The sequence below is a fragment of the Notamacropus eugenii genome, chromosome 7, assembly GCF_028372415.1.
Source record: "Notamacropus eugenii isolate mMacEug1 chromosome 7, mMacEug1.pri_v2, whole genome shotgun sequence".
Classification (NCBI taxonomy): domain Eukaryota; kingdom Metazoa; phylum Chordata; class Mammalia; order Diprotodontia; family Macropodidae; genus Notamacropus; species Notamacropus eugenii.
Window position 1 is genome coordinate 4,638,851 of NC_092878.1, and position 20,182 is coordinate 4,659,032.

The 20,182-nt window shown below is 37.9% G+C and overlaps 1 protein-coding gene across 1 annotated transcript in view; it reads left to right on the top strand.

Annotated features, from left to right (window-relative positions):
• Nucleotides 1–20,182, top strand: part of FBN1 (fibrillin 1) — a 290,028-nt gene that overhangs the window by 31,259 nt on the left and 238,587 nt on the right. Inside the window, exons 2-3 of the mRNA XM_072624719.1 lie at nt 9,678–9,760; nt 11,936–12,034. Coding sequence (XP_072480820.1) covers nt 9,678–9,760; nt 11,936–12,034 — 182 coding nt within the window. The remainder of the gene's footprint in view (nt 1–9,677; nt 9,761–11,935; nt 12,035–20,182) is intronic.

Below are 20,182 nucleotides of genomic sequence, written 5' to 3' on the forward strand. Positions count from 1 at the left end.
CTATACATAATATTTAATACATAATTAATGATGAAAAAGAAAAATGCTGTCCTCAAGAAGCATATAGTCTGGAAGATTCTAAACTTCTTTCTAAACTTCCACCTTCATTGATTTCTTAACAGCTGTTGCCTTCTTCATTCTCTGAGATCTTTAAGTCAGAAGAATTTGAGCTGTCCTGCAGATGTTTGTAAAAAATATTTAGTGCTTTAATACAGTTTTGAAATCACTTCTGGGATATTGTCATCATTTTCTTCTTGTCTTGACTTGCTCCTGACTTAGCTGAAGATTACCCAAGCCTAAGTGACACCCTCTGTCTAGAAAAAAGCAGGTAGAAGGAAGGAGAATCATTCAGCCCCAGGGAACCAGACATGCTTGAATAATTTGGATACCATAGTGACTCCTAAAAGATTGGACTTAGAACCAACCCTACCTTGTTACCTGAAGTGGTATTAATCAGCGAAGTCCTGGAGGAGCCAACTGAGCTTTAAGTTTTATCTTTGAAAGGGCGCCTTGGATGGTGGCTTGGCAGTGTGGCTGACCCTGGAATGAGATAATCTGGCTTTCCTAACAAGTACCTGAATCCCTGTTCATGGAGGATTAGAAAATTGCATTCCCCAGTAACAAACACCAGTGCCTCACATACCTCAACTGTTCTGAGGATAAGTTTCCTTACCCCTTTGGAGAGCAAGAAATGAAGAAGTAGCTTTGAGCAGTTAGGATTCCCCACTTGCCACATGCTGGACCACTGTGGCCAGGGTGCGGCTACGGGAGAGGTGGGGACATGTTCTTGGTGCTGCCAAATTCTCTTCTGGTTGCATGTGGTGGAATGCATTTCTCCAGAGAAATTATTTTATAAATGGTAGTTAGGTTCCCAGGCCAGCCCACAAAGTCTATTTAACCGATTGAAAGTCTATTTAAGTGATAGTTGAAACAGTACCGTTTGATTGGCTTGAGAAACTAACCACCACTTACATATAACATTGTCCGTATGGGGAAATGCTTTCTGAGTTCCAAATAACCAACTTAAAAACAAAATTTTGGAATATGACTTGAATAAGTTGCTAACTGTCTGCTTTCCCGTGCTGGAGATGTGGAGCGAGGGTCACGATTGTTCTGTGTCCCTGGTTACCCAGAACCCAAGTCTTTCCCAAACAGCTTCGCCTTTTCTTTCATGGAATTACTAGTAACTTTAAAGGTCATTCTCTCTTATGAGCAAAGATCTTGCTTTGGGATTTCTTAGTAGCACTGAGCTTTGTGACTTCACTCCCTCCCTTGTCTTTTATCTGACAGGTAACAGGGGGAAAGAGGGGAACAATATTTTATGAGGGAGATTATAGCTTGGCGCAGGGATGGATGGAACAAAGGAGAAGAAGAACAAGTACATGTTAATGGTGACTTGCATGTTGAGCTCAGATGGGATGGTGTAGCAGCGCTCGGGTCAGCAATCACCTAGGTTTAATCTTGATTTTGTCACCTGTTAACTAGATGTCCCTGGGCAAGTGGCTTAATCCTTATTTACTCTTCTGTAAAATATGTGTGCTATCTATTCAAAGGGTTGTTGGGGAGATCAAATAAGATAATATAAGTAAAATGCCTTTTAAATTATTAGGCACTAAGTGAGTTATTATTATTTTTTTTAATTTCAGCTCCATAGACCAGAATCTGTTTAGGGAGAGTTAATTTTTTTCATGATGTTTCACTGAAATTATTTCCATTCTTAATAGTGGATGCTGGACCTCCAATTATGAGAATCAGTTATCGCTTCTTCTTGGCTAATCCCCACCTCCATTTTGGCTCCAGTGTTGCTTGCCCATCAGCTTAGTTGTCTCTTGTTGTTTAGTAGGCAGCCTCAAGGTTAAAGGGAACCTGGTTACATCTTCCCTCTCAGCTCCCTAGTTTTTCCACTGCCACTTCTACTCAGTGTTCTCTTATTGTAATTCCTGGCTCACGGACACCAACCTACCTCTTTTACATTTTTAATTACTTCTTTGATTTTCTCAGTCTTTTGAAAATCTGCACTGTATGTTTTCATGCAATTAATGGAGGGAAGTTCTCAGCCAAAGAAAATTTCACAATATTTTTTGAGATCTTTTGCAACAGTCAGAGAGTGTTATAAATCTAAGGTTGGAAATCACTTACTTTCTTAGCGCCATCCTTCTCAGTGGCAGTATCACATAGATTCTCTCAGATGATAGAAGGGCAAAATTCAGTTCAATAAACGTTTATTGAACATATTCATATGTGGAAGACATTGAGGAAAGTAGTTTAAAAACTGACATATTTCCTGCCCTCAACAAACTTAAAGTCAAATAAAGAATTATAGACATGCAAAAATAAGTATGATCCAAGTATATCCAGTAAGATAGGGTTGCAAAGGACAAGTCAAAGTACACACACACACACACACACACACACACACACACACACACAATATATATGAAGATCTGAGGAAAGAATGATGACATTCATCCAATAGTCCCTGAACTGGGGCTTTAAAGTAAGACAATGACAGTAAATGGAGATGGATAGCATATTCCTTTCAAACACAGGGGATGACTTTCCTTCAAATGACTTTTCCCTTTCAAATACAGGCAGTGAAAGCTTAGAGGTGGGAGAGATACAAGATAAAGTTGAGAACAACAAATTTGTTTAGAATCTCCATAGAGGTCAAGGATATGGACGTGAAATAAGGCTAGGAAGGTGGGTTAGAGCTAGATGGTAGAGGGCTTTAAATGCCAGACTGAGAATGTGACCTTTTATCTTAGAGGTCATAGGTAGCCAATGAAGTTTTTTTTAAACCAGGAGAGCTTAGTACATTGAATATGGGCTTAAGGGAAGAAAGAGAAGAAAATTAAAGATGAAAGTGAGATTTCATCTTGAGTGACTGAGAGTGATAAGTTACATCATCGGGGATAGAAAGTTTGGAGGAAGGACAGATTTGGAAGGGAAGATGAGTTTCATTTTTAACATGTGTTTTAAAGTGTTGGGAAGTCATCCTGGGACACACTAGGAGATGCAGAACTGGAGCTCAGAGGACAGCCAATGAACAAGCGTTTATTAATAACCTTATGTGTGACAGGCACTGCCCTATGTACCAGTGTTATAACGACAAAAGTAAAACAGCCTTTGCCATCAAGGAACTCACATTCTGTTGGAGGGGGAAAGATAACCTGTAAACTTGTGAGGGAATACAGATAAAGTACACAGTATTTTTTTTGTGGAACTGGAAGCTAGGTGGATAAGCCAAGACCTCATACAGGAGGTAGTATTTGAGATGACTTTGAAAGAAATTTAAGAATTCTTAGAGGCAGAAGTAAAAACATTCATGAGGGACAGCCTGAATCAATCAGTCAGTTAGTTAGCATTTATAAAATGCCTACTATGTGCTAGGCATGGGTACTATGGATACCAAAAATTAAACAGTTTGTTCTGAAGGTTCTTACATGCTATTGCAAGAGATGTATGTGGGTGTTTTTTTGCATATATATATATACACATACACACACATATATACACATTCACATATTTAAATATAAGTACATGTATACACAGATGTAATATATATACATAATTATATTAAGAATAAATATATAACTATGCAAATGAATGAGAGTAGAAAATAAATGAATGGAAGAAAAAGCATTTTTTATATACTTTCTGTGTATCAGACATTGTGATATTACACTACCATATGTAAAGAACAGTTTGGCTAAACTGAGGAGTGTAGGATGTGAACTAATACATATTAGATACAGGTTAGGAAGGGCCAGATGTAGTTGTCATTGCTCTGGAAATATAGCTGAAATTCTGTCTTCATATATCGTAATATGAAGAATTAAGTAAAGTCAAGTCTTTAGTTCCATGAAAGTGAAAGAATTGTGTTTATGGAAATATTGTTAGACTTCTTGGACTTTTTCCTTTGTTTTCCTTTCTCTCTTTCCTGATCTCTGTCTCTGTCTCTGTCTCTGTCTCTGTCTCTGTCTCTGTCTCTCTCTCTCTCTCTCTCTCTCTCTCTCTCTCTCTCTCTCTCTCTCTCTCTCTCTCTCTCTCTCTCTCTCTCTCTCTCTCTCTCTCCTGGTGATGCTGTGTAGCTTAAAGGCATAGAGTAGCATTGTCTTTGAAGAATTCAAGTTGAGAGCCACCAGAGTACAATAGTGACTTGTATGGTGAGTGTAAGTAGGTTGTAACAAGTTACCAGTGAAGAATTATGTTGGATAAACAGCATAAAAGGATTATAGATTATACATTTAGTGCTAGAAGGGACACTGGACATCATCTAATCCAACTCCCTCATTTTACAGATGAGGAAAACTGAGGCCTTGGAAGGTTAAGCAAATTATTGAAGGTCACATGGCTAGTAAGGGGCAAAACTGAGATTTGAATGCCAATCTGGTTCTTCTTTTTCTATACCACACTATCGTCAAGGATGTTATCAGAAAGGAGTATGACCTGAAAAGGTTGGCTGGAGTGACGGACAGCCTATCCACAAAACAGGCACTGTTGGTGTAAAACGTATCGCAGTGTCAAGAGATCTAGAGGAAGACCCCCCCCCCCCCCCGAGGATTTTGAGAGGATCCCCATGGAGGAATGTGAGAGGACAGGACATTGGAGCACAAGACGAGAAGGCACAAATGGGTTGTGATCAGTACCAGTGGAAGGAGTATGCACAGGAAGACCACAGAGCCAATGATGTAGTAGAGGGTTAACGTGATAGAAACCATCAGTGGTGCTTGATTTGTTGGTATGAATACTCCCTCTACATCCATCTCATATTTCTCTTATGAGTTATGGAACAGCCTTTGAGGATTGCTTTGCTCCAAGACTCATTGTAATATAACCAACTTGGTGCTTAGGCTTCCTGATTTTATCTAGCTATGGAATGGTGGTTGGGGTGTTATTCCGTTGATGACAGAGGGCCTGTGTTTGAAATCTTCCCAGCTTTGTAGGCTCTGCCTGATTTTTGATATATTGTCCTGCACTTCAGTAACCATGAAGAGACATTAAGAATTTTGGGAAGGTATTTAACTTAGAAGATGGTGGGGGGATAGGCATCGAAGTGTCAGATGTCTTGAGATGCCTGAAATAGTGAGCCAGGTGAGTTAGACAACTTTCAGTTCAGTAGGGCTTCAGTGCAAAAGTTTGGAAGAAGAGGATTGAAACTTCCAGGACATAGTTTCTAATTCCCAGGGCAAGGCTGCTGGTGAAGTTGTTGAAAAGATGACAGGTAAGTAGGTCCATGGTCACTCAGCCAGTATGTATCAGAGGCTGGACTTCCACCCACATCTTCCTGATTCTGAAGCGGCCTGTCTGTCCAGTTTGTTATAGTAGCCCTCACCTGGGTTATAAAGATATTTGAATCTGGAGTGAGCTTGTCTCACATCACGAGCAAGCATAACTTATCAAGCCCTGGGTTGAATGTGTGGGAGGATTCTTCTGATTCGCATCCATTGTTTAGTTGTGTAGAATTTTGCAGTCATAAAAAAATAAGATCTAAGTTCTTTCTTTAAAGTTGAGCATAGGTCCTTGCTGACCGCATTTAGTAGCATTGGATTTCAGTCCCAAGGTACTGCTGTTCAGTGATGAAGTTCACATCTTGAAGTGCTCTAGACCCTAGACTTCATTATCTCGGGCTCTAAGCAGCACATATGATAAAATGTTCCATTTTCGCAGAGCTCTCTTCTGATTTTGTACATCCCAGCTGTTTGCTCAATTCAGATACATTTTAGGCAGTCAGTCCCATCTTTGAGTGCTGCGTGTGAACTCGATCCAAACCCCAAGCCTGCTGAGGTTGACCTATCTCCCTGGATGATTGAAGTCGGGGTTGTTGCAAAGCACAGTATTATAAGTAACTGGTAAAAGAAATTATAGATGATTACTCTAGTTACATTTTTACAAGTTCAAGTGGTGAGATGGAGTAGAAACACATTTTCTCTCCTCCCTTCCCCTCTGTAGATAATCTATTGGTTCAGGTGAAAATGTAATTAGAACTTCTTTTGGTCTAGGTTTAGACATTCTGTGTCCTAACGTTACCATTTTCACTCTTATCATTACATAGAAAACGGTATTAGATGAGGTGATGCCTCAAGGTTATGCCTCCTTGAAAACATCTTTTTCCTTAAGTTTGAGCTTTTGTGTTTTTTTATTTTAACAAATTGCTGTTAATTGGAGCTCTTTGATTTAGTCAAAGACTTTAAGTAGCTAAGGAGAGAAAGGAAGAGAAGGAGATGTGAATTTATGTAGCAGAGCTGATAGAATCATAGAAAGACTTGGGTACAGATCCCACACTGGTGTTTTCTAGCTAGGTGACCATTAACTACTCTGAACTTCAGCATCCTTATCTGTGAAATGACATGATAAATTTAGTAGTCAATTTCCAGTATGGTTGTGAGGCTCAAATGAGATAATGTATGAAAAGCACTTTGAAAAACTGAAAGCATTAAATAGGGTGACCCAAAAGTCTTAGTTCAATTTTAAGCTATTAGGGTTATAGATCCTGAATCATTAATTAATAATCACTTTCTCTGCCCCAGGAATAGAAAAGCTATTAAGGCTTACAACTATATAAAGACTTTTAGGACACCCTGTATACATGTATGCTTTTATGGTATAAGCTGTCATGATGATGAAGACTGTTTTGGCCAAGCAGGTATATATTTCCTGTTTGTAAATGTAAAATGTGCTTTATGCTCTGGCCACAGAATGTGGTTTTTCATAAGGAAAAAAAAAGCTAGGACTTCTGCCAACATTTTCTGAGTTTTAGTATTTCCAATAAAAATAGGTAATCAGTTTATTTTTGATAATTAGTTATTTTTCTGGATAAATGCTACCACTAATGCCACCTGGCTTGTTTCAGTAAGTTCCATTACACTGAATTTTTGAAGACCCAACAGCAGAAGGGAAATTTTTCATCTTTCTGTTACTTGGCATGGGACAAAATATGGGATTAGTGCTTGGGATTGATAAAGACTCAAGAGCAACAACATTAAAAATATTGTTAAGGTTACTAGAAGATGTAGCTGAAGCAGCCGACATTGAATGCCCAGAAACAAAATGCACCGACATAAACGAAAACCTCAAAGCATTTAGAGGCAACAAATTAAAAGGCTGTGACTCAACGACTTAGGGAATTAGCAATAAAATGAATTGGACGTATGAAAGAGTAACTAGAAGGTGGATGATATATGCATTTTCTGAAGTGAACTTGTTTAATTTCACTTCTTGTTCATGTTAGAACTGATTGATTCAGGTCTGACTTTTCCTTTTGCTTTTATCTCTGTTTAAATCAAACTTATTTGAAGTCACCAGGGAGAGGAAGACAAGGCAAATTTAGACTTTGATGAGACAGTGACTGAAGAAAAACTTGATGCTTTTTCCATGTCATTCGGTTGTTTTTCAGTCATGTCCAACTCTTCGTGATATCATTTGGGGTTTTCTTTGCAAAGATAGTGATTTGCTATTTCTATTTCCAATTCATTTTTTAGATGAGGAAACTGAGGCAAACAAGGTTAAGTAACTTGTACAGGGTCACACCGCTAAGTAAGTGTCTGGGGCCAGATTTGAACTCAGGAAGATGAGTCTTTCTGCCTTCTGGCCCAGCACTCTATTTACTGTGCCACCTAACTGCCCAGAGTCAACCTAAAAAACCCCCCCAAACCTTAAGGATTCAAATGTACTATAAGAGAATGCTAGGATAGTAGATTTCATAGGAGATTAAAAAAAAAAAACAATAGCTCTTTATCACAGGAGAGGCAGTGGAATGTAGAGGATAGAATTCTGGGTTACTTACTGATTCTATGACCTCTTTGTATTGCAGGCTATACTCTAGGATATATCTTATAAAATTGATCTGTGTTGGTGGAGGGAAATCAGCCCGTGTACTGCAGAACATATTGCAGGTTAACTGGAATCAATAAGTCAATCAGTCAGTACAATTTATTAAGCACCTACAAGCCAATAGTCAGTAACGAATATCGGGAAAAAATGTTGATTGACTATCAAATAAGAGCATATTCTGGGTCAAACTCAAACAATCGATCAGTCAACAATTTTTAAGGCCCTACTGTGTACCAGGCATTGTGTTACATACTAGGGATTCAAAGACAAAGGGATAAGCAGACCCTGTTTACTTTGTGCAGAGTAGATAGATCCGTTCTGGCCAAATTATTTGTGGCAGTCAACCCTACTTAGGTGTCACCAGCTGATCTCCCATAACCCTTAACGTTTCCAATGTGCAGTTTTGAATTGGGTTTAGGGTTGAGCCCTATGGGTTTTCCCTGTTCCCTAGTATACTACTGCTGTGGAATTTAATCTTGACCTGGATTGGCTCTGTAGATTGGGAGAACCTCTATGGAAGCTGAGTACTTGCTGGCTATCTATCATACCTTCCTTTCAAATGTGTCAGCCAGTTGTTTATTGTGTCTAACACATCGTATTAAGTGCTGTGGAGTAAAAAAAAAAGTTTAAATCGTTGTGTCTGTGTCCATGAGGAATTTACCATTTCTTTAATATTTGACCTGGCAGAAGTTTTAAGTCTAAGTTAAGTGTGACTAACTTGTGTGACTAACGAAAGATATTCACACAGTATAATGGAATATGATTCAGAGAAGGGCATGTGAATTTACATACACAGCCTGGAATGATACTGCCAAATGTTTGTTGCAGTAAGGAACCATTAAAAAAGTTTGTGCGGGTGCTTCTTTACCAAAAGTGGAGTTTATCTCTGAAGCTAGTTAAAAAATGTTTGTCCTCTCTCATCTAGGATTTTTATAAGAGTTTGCACCAAGCAGCCTGGAAATAATTGTAAAAAATTTAGCCATCTAAATCACGTTCTGAACTTTTGCAACTCAAGTCAATATTTGGGACCTCAGGATGTTGCAAAATAAAATGGATGTTTCCCACAATGTGTCTGTGATCTTTATCTGTATGTACATCTATAGCCATATTTTTAAAAAACTTTAATTTTTCCAGTTTAGCTACAGCTGTGCTTTAACCATTTGCTTCCCTAAACTTTTGAAAAGAGAGGATTTGAATTTTTTTCTACTAGTCTGTGAGCTGGGCCTGTGTCCCCAAGAAACCTGACTGAATTGTTGGTTTGCAAAAACATCCCTGTGATACTGACTTCATATTTTGTTGTTTTCCCCGAAAGCCTGTAACAACTGCCTTTCTGAACCTTTGCTAAAGAAATATTTACATGTTTTGGCTTTTATTTTACTGAGGAATCTCATAGCTTACATTCCTGTATTTCTGGTAAAAGTAAGAATGTTGTAACATTTCAGAGGTAGGCTGGGCCATAGGAGAAAAAAATATTGGACCTCAAGAACAGACATTTGAAATCCTCAGTGCAGTAGGTTTCCTGCCCTATAGATATAGGTGGTTTGTTGCTTAAATTAGGTTCATATGGATCTACTGTCTGAGTTCTTCACATGCTGATCTAATTTCACATACTTCATATTGCTTTACTTATTTTCACTTTGTTGACAGATTGCAAGCATAGTTTATATTAATCATCACCGTAACTACTCCCAAAGGGTTCGTGAAAGTATCCCAAACTACCAAAACAGGACCGATTTCTCCAAATTTGTTTCCTGTATCCTATAGCAAAATGATTTTCTCATTTAGTTTGTTAATCTCTTTTTTTCCCCAATGAAAGTATGAAATTTATGTGTTTTTTGTTTTAGACCAAATGTGTGTGGATCACGTTACAATGCTTACTGTTGCCCTGGATGGAAGACCTTACCTGGTGGGAATCAGTGCATTGTTCGTAAGTTCATATCAAAATTTTCATTCAGATTTTCCAGGTGTTATTGCTTTGGTATGCATTGTTTCTAGAATTTGGTACAAGTCAACTATATGTCATTAAGGCCTTGATTGCGAGGCCTGTTATAGGTAGAATTTGACTCCAGTTTAGAAAACGTATTATTAAAATCTTCCAGCTTAAGAACCTGGAATCCATTAACTTATTTTAAAAAATATAATGATAATAGTATTCCAATGTATTTAGTTTCTTTTGTAATCCTATATATTTTATTTTGTGTACTTAAAAGCTTTATCCTGAAAAGAGGTCCATAGGCTTCCCTAGACTGCCAGAGAAAGGAGCCCGTCTCTTTCCCTATCTCTCTCTCTCTCTCTCTCTCTCTGTCTCTCTTTTTCTTCTCTCCCTCCTTCTCTTCTTCTTCCTTTCTTTCCTCCTCCCTCCCTTTCTCTCTCTCTCTCTCTCTTTTTCTCTCTCTCTCTCCTCACACACACAGGGTGTGTCTCTCTGTTCTAGGGTACAACTTAATTTTGGCTTTACTTTTAGAATTTTCCAAGGGGCATAAAGGAGATAAGAAGAGCCATGGGTGTATTTGCATAATAGTTGTACATTTTTAACGGAAAACTATCATTATTGCTTCTCTTAGGATCCTTCCTGAATTTTTCTTTTCTGGTTACTAACCTATCCAATTCCCTTATGGTATAACTGTATGCTTGTTCATGGAGCTTCAGGGGAGGGAGTAACATTAGTGTAGTGAAAGTAGAGCAGTAATCAGACAGATATAGTGGGGAGACTGAAGGATAATGCCAGTAGGACTAACGACTTCTCTGATTGAGGGGCCATGGAATAGTTCCAAGTTGGCTATAATTCCTTTTTAAAAATAGCATTTTAAATGAGAAACCTATTTAACTATATAGCTATAAACTATATATAGTTATGAATCATGGAATTTTAGAGCTGGAAGGAACTTAAGACTTCATCTAATTCTTCATCTTAACCTAAGGTCCCCAAAGCCTTAAGGGATCCCATGGATAGCTTTCAGGGGATCTGTGAACTTTGATAGGAAAAAAAATCTTTATCTTCACTAAACTCTAACTAGAATTTCGCATTTTTAAAAAGTATTTAAAAACACTGGGCTGAGATGGGGTTAGTAAGATTCACTCGTCTTTCCAAGGGCTTCATGATCTAAAAAAGACTAAGTATCCCTGGTCTCATTCAAATCCATCATGTTACCATTATGATAAAATATTTAGAACAAGGCATTGATTTACAAATGGAAAAATATCTTAATAAATCTTGTCCTGATGGTCTGAGAAGGTTACACATTTCTCAGCATTCTTGATTATCATGAAAATAATTTTTTATCTGATAAGCTCAAACCAATTTACTTTTTTAAAACCAATTTCTATATACACAATAGTTTGTGTCATGTCAATATAGGTCCCTTGTGTAAAACTATGTGTAGTATTATTTTAGTGCATTTGAATAAATATTTTAGGCATGTCTGTAATTCCTTGTCATAATTATAACATTATAGTTGTGCAGTCATCATAATTCTAACATTCACTGTGTTCCTCTTGATTTTTTATATATTTTCCATCGGTATTGGTATTTGAGCCTCATCTTCCCAGAGCTCCTTCCTACCAAACTGCTCTGGGGTTTTATGAGAAGGGTCCTTCCTGTAGCAGGTACACTCTAACACAGTGAAGGAATTAATCTTGCTTAGCATTGTTCATTTTGAAGGTGTATTTACTCATTTAAGGCACAAGCACATAGTTTTTGCCACAGAAACAATAATGGACTAAAAGGTCTGTTGGGAGCTCAAAAAATTCATTCATTTCTACAAGGTGAAGAGTTTCCTCACTATCCCTCCCTACCCATAGGCTCAGGATTTGTCACAGTTGATTCCAAGGATCTCCATCGTTGCTAAGGGAGTTCAGGGGAGAAGCTGTGGTGAATTGGGGTGCTGGAGAGAGCCTTAGAAATTATCTTGTCCAAAACTCTTGAGGAAATTGAGACTCAGAAGGGTTGGGACTTGCTCTAGGTCATATAGCTAAAGAGTGGTAGGGCTGGTCAAGCACCCAGGTCTGCTAAATATTGGCTGGTTGTTGTTTTTCATTATACTCAGTTATATCTTCATTGCTTTCAATTAACTTACTAATGGACCGTTGGCTTTATTTGTAGCAATCTGTCGGCATTCCTGTGGAGATGGATTTTGTTCAAGGCCAAACATGTGTACTTGTCCAAGTGGACAGATATCTCCTTCCTGTGGCTCAAGATCAAGTAAGTTTTATGCACATGATAGGATATGATATAAAACAATACAGCAATTCCTTCATGTGGCTTCGCTTCCATAATAGCTTTTGGCTTTTCATCTGCCTGCTTTATTTTTTCTCTCCTTTGAACAGTCAGTTTTTGTGTTTTCCTATACACTTGGAACTGCTTTTTTATCTGCCCTGCCCTGCACTTTTGGCATAAGTGTAGAAGGCAGCCCCCACTGGGAGGCTGAGGTTCAAGTTCAAATTATTTAAAGATAATAAAAATCTATTTAGAGACAATAAAGACTCCAATTTATAGTAGGAATATAAAACAGGGAATAATTCAAGCAAGTTGGGGGTAATTTGCGGGGAAGTACAGTTTTTTGCTGCTGTCCCTCCACTCAGTTTTTGCTTCCAAATGAACACCACCATCATATGTACTTTTCTCTTTACTTTCTCTCTCTAGATTTCCCAAAGCAGAGTGATAGGCCAGGGACTCAGGGAGAAGGAGATAACTTCCTAGCTGGTGCTGGGAAAAGACAGGAAGTTTATAGCTTTATAATCAGCTCATAATTAGCTCTTTCCTACTGCTGGTAACAAGATAAGGCAGTAATTGCCATTTTTCTCTAATATCCTCACCCAGTGAGATGTCTTTTAGTGACTTTTTTTCCTTTTTAAAATAACCCTTGATGTTACTTGGGTTGGGAAAAGGAGCTGGGACAAAAAGATGGGTTCTTTTTTCCCCCCCAAACTATAACGGCTGAAGTCTAGAGTGAGTCTTTCAAATATATTAGATTCCTTGATGAGTGTGTGATCTCACTGATATGGATATGTCATCTAAGAGGATATAACACAATTCATCCATGCCTTCTTATATGACTCTATCTATATATCTTCCCTTAAATCCTCCACAGGAGTCCGTCTGGTATAGCAAGTCCTCACTCTAGAGAGGGATAGGAGTTTGGCTAACTATAGCTAGAGAGCCAAATCCTGCTCCTCCAACCTCCTGCCCTCCTGAATTTGGTTTGTCTTCAAGCTAAAAATGGCTTTTACACTTCTTATCATAATAAAACTACATTTTAAAATGGGAAGACCATTTTTAACTTAAAGGCCATATAAAAACAGGTGTGGTACATAATTTTCTAATAGACCTCCCGACTATGCACAGATACTCGTATGGAAAGATGTGTATAGATATGGAGGTCTTGCTTCATTATTAGGCCATTTTTCCCAGCTATACATCTCTCTAATGGTATTCCTTTATAGCATGCATCCCATCTGATTCTCTAGTGATATGTCGCAACTTATTCATATATCTCCCTGCTGCCATTTGGATGGCCTTGAATTTCAATTCTTCTTACTTTTTATACAATTTTTTTTTAGAAAGAATGATCCTAAAATGAACTTGAATATCTGTGGAATGATTTCAAATGTCTCTGCTATAAGAAAGTATATTAAGAGAAAAAGAAGGTTTTCATTCATTCAACAAATATTTGTTGAGTATTTAATAGGTGTAAGGCATCGATTCAAGCTTCCCTAAACATCCTTTTTTTTGAAAAAAAGACTTGGAATATCCAAATTATACTCAAAATCCCTCCGAATACTAAGAAGACAACAAAGTTCATTAAATATTATTAAATGCATTATGAATGTGGCTGGAATGTTAGTTTTAGGAAGGTCACGTTTATGATTCATATAATTACATTAATGTGCTGTGTAATAGTCTCAGCATATAAAATGTAATCAATTAATACAGTATATTGGTGTTTATATTATAGGACTTAGAGCATTTAAAGTTATTATACACGTTATTTCTCCACATATTAAACATGCAGTTTACTTTTTATATGTCATGAAATTGATTTCTTTGCTTCTTGATATTTAAGTGGCTATGACTAATTTCTTTGAGGCTGAGGTGTTAGTGAGAAACCAAATTCTTAATGATAACATTGTTTCTATGGGAAAGTACGATCCCTTCTACAGTATCATTTCTAGAAATATGCAGTGACATAAATTTGTGGAACCCACTTGTATTAATCGAGAAACTGCGACATAGGTAGACATCACTTTTTATGGTTAGAACTTCACTCTAATTGAGAGTAATTAAAATAGTGATACTTGCTAACATTTGCATATGTATTATCTCATTTGATCCTCAGAGACTTGGTGCTCTTATAATCCTCGCTTTACAGTTGAAACTCTAGTTTAAGTGAATTGCCCAGGGTCTTACAGCTAATGTCTGTAGGTAGTATTTGAACTCAGATCTTTCTGATTTCAAGTCTACCACTCTGCATACTGTGCCACCTAGACCTCTTAACACAAAACAATTTAGAGCCAGTTACAACTGATCATAAATTGAAATAGAATTCCATCTGGAGGATAGAGTCTTCTAGAGTACCACACTGTGTACAGTATTTATGAATAATATACTCTCAGATAAACAGATTCATTACCTGCTGTGAAAGGGAGTTTCTTAACACTTAATATTTTCCTCATTATGACATATGGCAAAGAATAGTAAAACAAAGCTATACCAAAGAAATGAAAAATTACCAAAAACTGAAAAGGTGAGCGGTGGGCACAAGCTGGCTGTGACGTCAGGAGCAACGTCTGTGCAAGTAGCATGAAATCAATCCATCAGTCATTATGTATTAAACTCCTACTATGTGTCACGCATTGTGCTAGGTATTAGGACATAGGTACAGAGAATGAGTTAATCTCCAATCACATTGAGTTTACATTTTAATTGGGAGAGACAGCAAGTAATATGTACAATAAGTAAATATAAACAGCATAAGTATAAAGATTTGAGAAATGAATGCATGGAGATACATGGCAACAAATACATGGAGACAGGCGATGCAGTGTCATGAATGAGGAAGAAAGAGAAGGCCAGGTTGGCTTAGTCACAGAGTGTGGGAGGGAAAATAATGTACAAAAAGCTGAAAAGATAGGTTGGGGCTGGGATCTGCACAGTTTTAAAAACTAAACAGATTTATATTTTATTCTCAGTGCAGTAGGAAGCCACTAGAGTTAGTTGAGGAGGAGAGTCACATGGTCAGATCTGTGCTTAAGGAAAATTACTTTGGCAGCAGTGTGTAAGATGGACTGGAGTGGTGAGAGACTTGAGGCTGGGAGGCCAATTAAGAGACTGTTGCAATAATGTAGGTGAGAGGTGATGGATGCCTGAACTAAGATGGTAGCTTTGTGAGGAGAGGGAAAGGGTAGGATATAAAAGATGTTGTGAATATCAGCCTTGATTCCTCTGTTGGTTGGTTTCACTTAACTGATTTCTTTGTTACAAGGAAGGTTCCTTTAGGGGTATGGGAGAATTAGTAGCATATCTGGAAATGGATATTATATAAAAGCAAAAATTAATATTGAATAAACCGTGAAGTCTGCATCTGAAAAAAGAACCAGTTACATGATGCGAAATGAGACCAAACAGGTAGCCAGCCTGGGTGGTTCTCAGGTATTTCCCAAGACAGAAGAGAATAAGAAGATTCCCACAATGCTGTGCATAACTTTTGTACAGGATTTGTGGAAAAATATGACTAAGACTTATATGGGATGGAAATGTGTCGATCATGTGTCATCTGTCTACAGGAAAGGAGTACCAGCACTAATAAAGTCACGTTATCCCTCAAAGTATCAAGGGTGGCTGAACCCAAGGTCAAGGAAGTCAGTTAATATAGTTTTAAGGATCGTTGTAGAACAGCAGCCTTGAGGCTGCTGAGAAGTTGAGATGTTTGGGAAAGGAAGGTATGCAGACAGATGTTCAGAGAGGGATTTTAAGATAGGAACCACCTCTTAGCTGATAATAATAGCATCCTCTTATATCATTGTGGCTTCACATTAGGAAGAGATCCCAGTAAATCTGAGTGAATTAGTGAAGAGTGGAAAACTTATAAGTTGCCTGGTTTTGTTTTTTTTTTAATGATACACAAATGAGAGTCTCATGCTGCCGAGGCAAAAGACTTATGGCACTTGAAGAAAGATTATTAGTAACAACAGAGAGGAAGCAAGTGTTCTTGGTGCATGGAGGATAGTTGTGAATTAGGGAAAGATTCATTTGGGAGATTCTACAGGTCAGATTTAGGTTCTGAAAGCCATGAATTTATGCATTCATGCAAATTCTACCTGAATTTTTTTGTCTTTTCAGCTTTTACCACCTCCAGAGGCTAAACTATCCTACAACATTATATAAAATCAGGCTTCCTTGTATTAGTATTAAATACCTTTTCTGGGTTTCAAGAAATATCTTTTAATATTCTGGGCTTTGCCAAGCCTCTTTTCATCCTGTCCTCATGTCTCACCATTTTATAAACTTTTATCACTTTCAGTTTGATTGGATTTAAATCAATAAGATCTTTGAGTACTTCTCTGTTCCTAGCACTGTGCCAGGAACCATGGAGATTCAAATAGGGGTAGAAGATGTGGTTCCTACCCTTGGGGCAAATGGAGAGTAATTCTATACTTGTAAGTGGAAGATAGTATGGTGAAAATTTTAGAGGGAATCTGGAGTTTAGGGAGTTCCTTGTGGGCTGGGGTTAATCAGGAAAAGCTTTATAGAAAAGGTCAGTCTTGATCTGAGCCTGCAGGGTTTAGATTGGCAGAAAGGAATGGGTAGTATAACCCCTTCTGAGCCTTGGATGAAGGCAGGCTGGGGAGTCCACATTTTAAAATTCTATCCTCATGAATAAATAAGACTTTTCCTCCTTGAGGTCATTTAAATTGTCCATTTCTTTGGACCCTCTCCACTTCTATTTCTTTCTTTCTTCCTGTTAAAGATGCTTTGGACAGCAGAGAGTATTTATATGAATTCATCCTCACTGGAACTTTTCTCCTTTCATTTGGTCCCCCAAGTGTCTTGTCCAAATGAAAATGGTTTTTATCCTGTAGTGACTTCTGCCTCTGGAGAAGTGTTGTCTCAGGTGTTCAGTGGAGCCATGTAGTAACTTAGTCTAGCTGTTTCATTTGTCTGTCTGTGGTTTTCCTAGGGCTTACATTAAACTCAACATGCCAGGAACACACATGCATATTTGCAAACTGCTCCTAATGTTCCTTCAGCCAGCTCTGTGCCTGCCAAGCTCATGGCAGGTCTTGGGTCCTTAGAATTATTCCAGGTTTGATGCAGCCCAAAGAAACCCTTAACTTGAACTACAGACACACAAATAGGGCCCTTGCATTTCTGTTCTTTCCTTAGTTGACTCACTCCTTTTTAACTTTGTTCTCTGTAAGCCTTTTATTCATAGTAGGAACATGATGGAATGAATGGAGATCTGGCCTTAAAGACCAGAAGACCCAGATTTCAATTGTGCCTGTTCCACTTTCTGGCTGTGTGTCCTTGGGACAGTCACCCTCAGTTCTCTTGTAATTCTCTAAGACTCAGCTGTAGAGTAGGTCACAACAAGAACAACTGACTTGCTTATTGGTACAGTGGGTTTCCTCACTCAGGAGTGAGTTCCAGTTCCAGTCTCTCTTCTCCTTAAGCTTAATAGCTTTAGGGTAATCAAGAATTGTTCCTAAAGAAAATTTCTTTTTTTTTTTCTTACTGAGGAATTTTTTTTTCTTGTGACATTAATTTCAGCTTTCCTGGATGAACGCAGAACTACGTTTGGGTTACAGCAAATTGCTAGCTATATTCTCTACGGGTGACATTGCTTTAAAGCTCCTTTAGATTACTTGTCGTCGAACTTTCTAGAAGCCACTTTACTTTGGACTTAGTTTCTCATGGGTTAGGGCATCCATTGGTGTAGTGGCTAGGGTGCCAGGTCAGGAAGACTTATTTTTGTGAGTTCAAATTTGACCTCAGACATTTACTAGCAGTGTGACCATAGGCAAATCACTTAACCCTATTTGCCTCAGTTTCCTCATCTGTAAAATGAGCTGGAAAAGGAAATGGCAAACCACTCTGGTATCTTTGCCAAGAAAACCCCAAATGGGGTCACTGAAGAGTCGGACATAACTGAAACAAGTGAACAAGAAGAATCTCACGAATTAGCCATTTAAGACATCCGTAACTCGTAATACAGGTAGCCTCCCTCTTGATGTTGCCCTTCCCAACAGCATCCATTCTTCCCTTTGTCCTCATCGCTACAGACTTTTCTTGTTTCTCACCCAGTCCCCCACCCCCTAAGGCATTTCAGGTTCCAAACAACTGACTTACAAATGAACTTTTGGAACACAACACATTTATAAGTTGGAGACTGTCTGTACATACTGAAGTTTTGATTGCTAACTTTGAATTCTTTGGCATTTTCAGTTTCTGGCAAAACCTAAATGTGAGTTGAGTTTAGGGATGTATTCTGACTGGAGTGTGTGGAGGTTCCAGTGAAGTAAATAGAATCCTTATATAGGAATCCAAACTCAGCCTGTGTTTTAGGGTATTCATTTTAGGTCAGCTGTTTCGACAGACCTAGGGCCCGGTTCTCTAATTGCTCTGCATCTGGAAATCTTGTTCAAATCAGTGTAAATTTAGGGTGTGGATCAATTGTAGGAGTGTGTCCAAAATGAAATCAAATCACACATGTATTCTTTTTAACTGTTTCCTACTTCTGCTAGGAACCTGGTTGCCCGCTTTCTACATTGTCTGGGATAGCTTCTCTGCTCCCTCATGGAAAGTCAGAGAGACCTCACTCTTTGTTAAGCAAGAGAAAACATTGAAATTGAAATGTTGGCTTTCCAGAGTTCCAAGTCTTGAAGCTAGTCCAAAACCTCCAGTTACAATTGTATATGTAACAAAGTGGGGAACTAAGATCCTATACTGTATTGGTGAACTTGCTGTCTTGTGCCAGGGGACAGAGTTCATTGATTCATATGGATCAGTGGAATAATAGTTACTTCACGTCCCACAAGACTTAGAGAATAGTTTTATTTTTTAAGAGGATAAAGCAGTATTTTCTCTACAAAAGAAGTAAAAAAAAAAAATATCATGGAAACTTTGCTGGTAAGCTAGAATTCCATTTCAAGGTAACTTATTCTCAGCAAAAAGAGAATGAATCTATTCTGTCTTCAACTTGAACAAATAATGTAAAAATCACTATTTAACTACTGTTAGCCTTTTTATCTCCAAGTAGTTAAATGGCTCTGGTGCTCATGTGGGAATGGAAATTAGCTCTTGGCATGACTTACTTTAATTGAAATCAGTTTGTGGTTTTAAGTTCCTATGCTGCTTGACAGATGACATCATTTCCTATGCTTTTCCTAATCCCCTCTGTTTTTCTAAGATTGTATGAAGCTAAGTTTAACTACAAATTTAAAGTAACTATACACCTTTTTCTGACCTACTTAGGATAGTATCCAACCTTTTTCATCAAATCATTATTCTTGTATACTTGTACACATTTTCATTGTTAAAAGGTATTTTAGGTTGAGAAGTTTTAATACCATCTTAGCAGCCTAAATTTAATAATATGTTTAAATCACTTTCCCAGGGGGTTTGAGCTCTACAACAGGGTGATGAAAAAAGGTATTAATAATTTACTTTATACATGGAGAAACTGAGGTACCAAATGATTCAATAGCTCCTATTATGACTTAGAATCATGTCCACACTCAGGCTGCAATTCAAGATTTCTTAGACTGTGTCTTTCAGCACAATCTTTGACTTCAATCTCAAATAGCATTAGTTGATGGAATTAAAATGCAACAATAGGCAGATTATTTTAAAACCAACTAAATAATCTTCAGAGTTTAAGATGACAGATCATTTCTCAAGTTCTATGTTATTTGCTCAACTCTTTTCATGCTAGGGAATGTGCATTTCCTTGAGGAGCCAGTGGACTGGTTTATTTATTTTCTCTTAAAGTTTATAGCTTTTTCTTGACCAACACCACCCCAGTTTCTATGTCAATCAGTCAACCAACAAGCATTTGTTAAGTATGTGCCAATGTGCCAGATATTGGACAAGGTATTGGGACTACAAAGATACAAGAATTATTGCATTCTATACAGATAGCATGTCTCTAGGTGTGTGCCGTCAGTCAGTCAGCCATTTATTAAGCAGTTACTATAGGCCTGGGATTACAGAATAAGCATGAACAGAAAAAATGCAAGGTAGTTGTAAGAAGGCAGCAGTAGTTTGGGAGATAATGGGAGATGACGTGTAGAATGCAATCCTCGAGTTGCATCATGAAGGAAGTGAAGTGAGGGCTTACATAAGGCAGAGTTA